This window comes from Nanorana parkeri, unplaced genomic scaffold (genome assembly GCF_000935625.1).
Source record: "Nanorana parkeri isolate BGI_ZX_2015 unplaced genomic scaffold, ASM93562v1 scaffold171, whole genome shotgun sequence".
Taxonomy (NCBI): Eukaryota; Metazoa; Chordata; class Amphibia; order Anura; family Dicroglossidae; genus Nanorana; species Nanorana parkeri.
The window spans coordinates 1,695,139-1,699,087 of record NW_017306439.1 but is presented as its reverse complement, the minus strand read 5'-3'; the positions used below and the strand labels follow the sequence as shown (position 1 = coordinate 1,699,087).

Sequence of the window (3,949 nt, the reverse complement as noted above, 5' to 3'; positions counted from 1 at the left end):
AATAAATTATTGATATATAATAATAATCATAGTGATTATATAAGTGACTGGGTTTACATCTACTCTAAGGACAAGACTTCCGCTTTAAATTCCCTCCAAGATGACACGTGAGGCCCGTTATCCCTGTTTTAACATCTCTTTGATGCTGGACAATGAATGACGACTGATTTAACCAATAGGAATGTCAGCTGAAGGTCATTCTTTGATCCCATTATAAAGCATCATTGTAAAGTCTTATCCTGAAAGGAATACAGTTGAAGAAACCCTTCAGCTCCCAGCACAGGGACCTCTCATTGGGCTCCTGGAAGTGAACGGGTTATGAAGCAGGAGATGGTGGGAGCAGATCTTGTGCCGTTTCCAGCTTTTTTTGGCTCCGGTTTATTCCCAGCTTGCTCGTTCTGGCAGCCGCCATGCCGAGAGGATCCAGCCCCTCACTAGAACACATGACTCTACCAAACCCCCCATCCCTTCCCATTGCCTCTGGTCTATAACTATATCCCAATTAGGGACACAAGATCTACCAAACTTCCACAAACAAGCACATCCAGTCCTGCATTCAGGGCAGAGCTCCCAGTGATCATGCTTCAATAATCTTTCTATTAGCTATGAAAATCAGACTGAAGGATAAATCAGGATCACATGGCTAACTTGGATAAAACGTCGCTGTGTAGAGAGGTTCATAGGAGATTTCACTGAAATGTCACATTTTCTAGCCCAAAATCTTTACTGAAACAAAAAGTCATCCTTGTTCACCGATCAACAGCATTCAATATCTTAAGTTTTTTAACGCCTTGAAGTCCGCGGTGTTACGCCCCCCTTCCTGTCCCGGCCATTTTTCAGTATGCATCGCTGCGGTACTTTGACTGACGTTTATTCCGTCATGCAGCGCTGTACTGAAAAAAAATTTGGGGACAGAAAGAGCTTTGTTTTGGTGGTATTTAATCCCCACTGGAGGTTTTATTTTTTACTATATAACAAAAAAAGTACCCTAAAATTTGTAAAAAAACAAACCTGTTTCCCTATGATATGTTATGAAACATATTATCACCCCAATTTTGTGGTCAAATATAAAATACTGGGTCACGTCAGGTAAAAAGACACCAAACATGTCAAGCTTTCAAATTGCGCGTGCCTGCGAAATTGCAGAAAAGGACTACACCCAAAATTGGCCATCGGCGACGCTTTAAAAGGAGAACTATGGAGTCAGTGCTTTTCCCCATAGTTCTCCTAAGGGTCACACGAGGACATAAACTAGCGTCCTCCCGTCACCCAAAGCTCAGTATACTGGTATACTGAGAACGCCGCAGCCGGGACCGATCCCGACATTACTGTCGAGATCCACCTAGCTGCCTTATTGACAGCTGGCTCTGCCCATCTAGAGGCAGAGCCAGCTGTACATGCCCCTTCCCCCATACGTTCCTTTAGTCAGCGCTGGAGGATCGGACAGGGGAGGGAGGGAATCCCTGCAGGGAGCCGTGAGTGACAGCCACGACTCTCTGCAGGGATAGAACGAGAAGTGAGCGAGCGACGGTATGCGTTCGCTCACCTCCTGATCTATTGAGCCGACGTGTGACAGTTTCATTGTCACACGTCGGCTCGAACTATGAGGTTGAGTGAAAATCACTCACCTCATAGATCTCCTTTAAAAGCTTTTACCGCTCATCAGTTTAGTGTTATCAGTGATTGATGGCCCTAGAAATATTGCTCTCACTCCGACGTTCGCGGCGATATGTAACATGTGCGCCATAATAGGCTGAATCGTCTTTTCCGCACGTTGGCGCACCAGCCGCATGTTTACGTGTGTATGTGGGGGGTGGCGGGGACTTTTTAAAAAAATTTGTGTTATTTTACATTTGTGACTATTTTTTTAGCTTCTTTATTTATTTAATGCTTTAATTTTTTTTAAACTTTTTTTTTTTTTTACACCTAACTTTATTGCTATCACATAGGGGACTTAGAAATCCCCTATGTGATAGCCAATTCACATGACAGGTACTCTTTATGGAGACATCAGGGGTCTCTAAGACCCCTAATGTCACCTAGGGACCCCCAGAGAAGCTGATGAAGCAGAGATCTGCTTCATCAGCTTCTCACCGGTGTTCTGTTCCGGAGTAGGAAGTGATGTAATATACATCACTTCCTGCATTCGGAAACAGGAGAAGAGATCAAAAGGAGATCGTGCCGGTCCCAGCCGCACCGGGCACAGCGGATCTCGGGACCGGCGGCAGCGAGGACGAGGTATGGGAGGGCGCACACCCGCAGCTCTTGCAAGCGATCGGGCGTCTCTAGAGACGCTCGATCGCTTGAATGTAAACAGCCATCGCTGGCTGTTTACATTGCTAACACTTCCCTACTCGTGTGCGCGATGAGACACCCAGGGTTAAGCTTCCAATTCTAATTTACATTTTGTTGCCTCAGGAAACTCAACATACAATAGGACCATCATTTGTAGACACCTGACCATTACACCATAGGATCTTGTTGGACATCCCATTCCAAAACCACGACCATTGCTGTGAAGTTGGCCTTCTTTGTGGCTATACTATCTCCACTCTTCTGGGAAGGCTTTCCGCAAGATTGGGGAGGGTGTCTATGGGAATTGGTGTCCTTTTGTGAGGTCAGGTACTGATGTTGGATGAGAAGATCTGGCTCACAATCAGCATTCCAACTCATCCCAAAGGTGTTCAGTAGGGTTGAGGTCAGGGCTCTGTGCAGGACACTCGAGTTCCTTCACACCAAGCTAGCCAAACCATGTAATTATGGAGCTGGCTTTGTACACAGGGGACAGTCATGGTGGAACAGAAAAGGGTCTTCACCCAACTGTTACAAGGTTGGAAGAGCAAAATTGTCTACAATGTCTTTGTATGATGTTGTATTAGCAGAGCCTTTCCCTGGAGACACCTGAACACCATTATTTGGAGGAGAGACCACAAACTTATGGATGTATAGTGCAAGTATTAAAGCCATCATTTGGAGGGAGGTCCACATACTTATGGAGCTGGCTTTGGTTCTAGGCAGAGCAGAGGCTTGAAGTTCTGACCTCACTTTAATGAGGTCAGCTGAGAGAGACTGCAGCATAGTTTCACTCGAGTTCCTGCACAGCAAACTGGTCAACTTTATGGAGCTGGCTTTGTACACAGGGGACAGTCATGATGGAACAGAAAAGGTTCTTTACCAAACTGTGACCACAAGATTTTAGAGGGTGTCTATGGGAATTTGTTTGCATTTGTGAGGTCAGGTACTGATGTTGGATGAGAACACCTGGCTCACCATCCGTATTCCAAGTCATCTCAAAGGTGTTCAGTGGGGTTGAGGTCTCACTCGACTTCCTCCACACCAAACTGGTCTTTATGGAGCTGGCTTTGGACACAGGGGACAGGCATGGTGGAACAGAAGAGGATCTTCACCAAACTGTTACAATGTTGGAAGAGCACAATTGTCTACAATGTCTTTGTATGATGTAATATTACCAGAATCTTCACTGGAGAAGCCTGAACAGCATCAAATGGAGGGGGACCACCTAATTTTGGCCATATAGTAGGTGGGACGGTCAGGTCTCCCCAGTCTATGTTCACATAATGCACCTCTTTATAAAGTAGGAACTTTTATTCTGAAACTCCTTGTGGGTTTTTTTTCTGAACCTCGATTGAAAAACAACAAATCTAGTCTCTGTTCCTACAGCTTTCCCTGCACAGGGGGTTCCTGAGCCTGCAGACAGGATGTGGAAGTACCTTAGTGAGTCCAATTTGATCCTTGCGGAAAGTCTCCAGGGGTTTGATCAGGATGTTATCTGCGTTCTGAAGCTGCAGTGGAAAGGAAAACATACACAAATCAGACAGAAAACAAACCTTTGATGGAATGAATGGATGTCTTCGGCCAGATTTACACCAGACGTGGATGGATGAGCCTTTAGGAAGTGTGTGACACCTATGGGGTCTGTGTCTGTATA

General features: G+C 45.4%; 1 protein-coding gene across 1 annotated transcript in view; it reads right to left on the bottom strand.

Annotated features, from left to right (window-relative positions):
• The window catches only part of OPHN1 (oligophrenin 1), an 86,427-nt gene that overhangs the window by 51,607 nt on the left and 30,871 nt on the right, over nucleotides 1-3,949 (bottom strand). Inside the window, exon 4 of the mRNA XM_018554738.1 lies at nucleotides 3,732-3,803. Coding sequence (XP_018410240.1) covers nucleotides 3,732-3,803 — 72 coding nt within the window. The remainder of the gene's footprint in view (nucleotides 1-3,731; nucleotides 3,804-3,949) is intronic.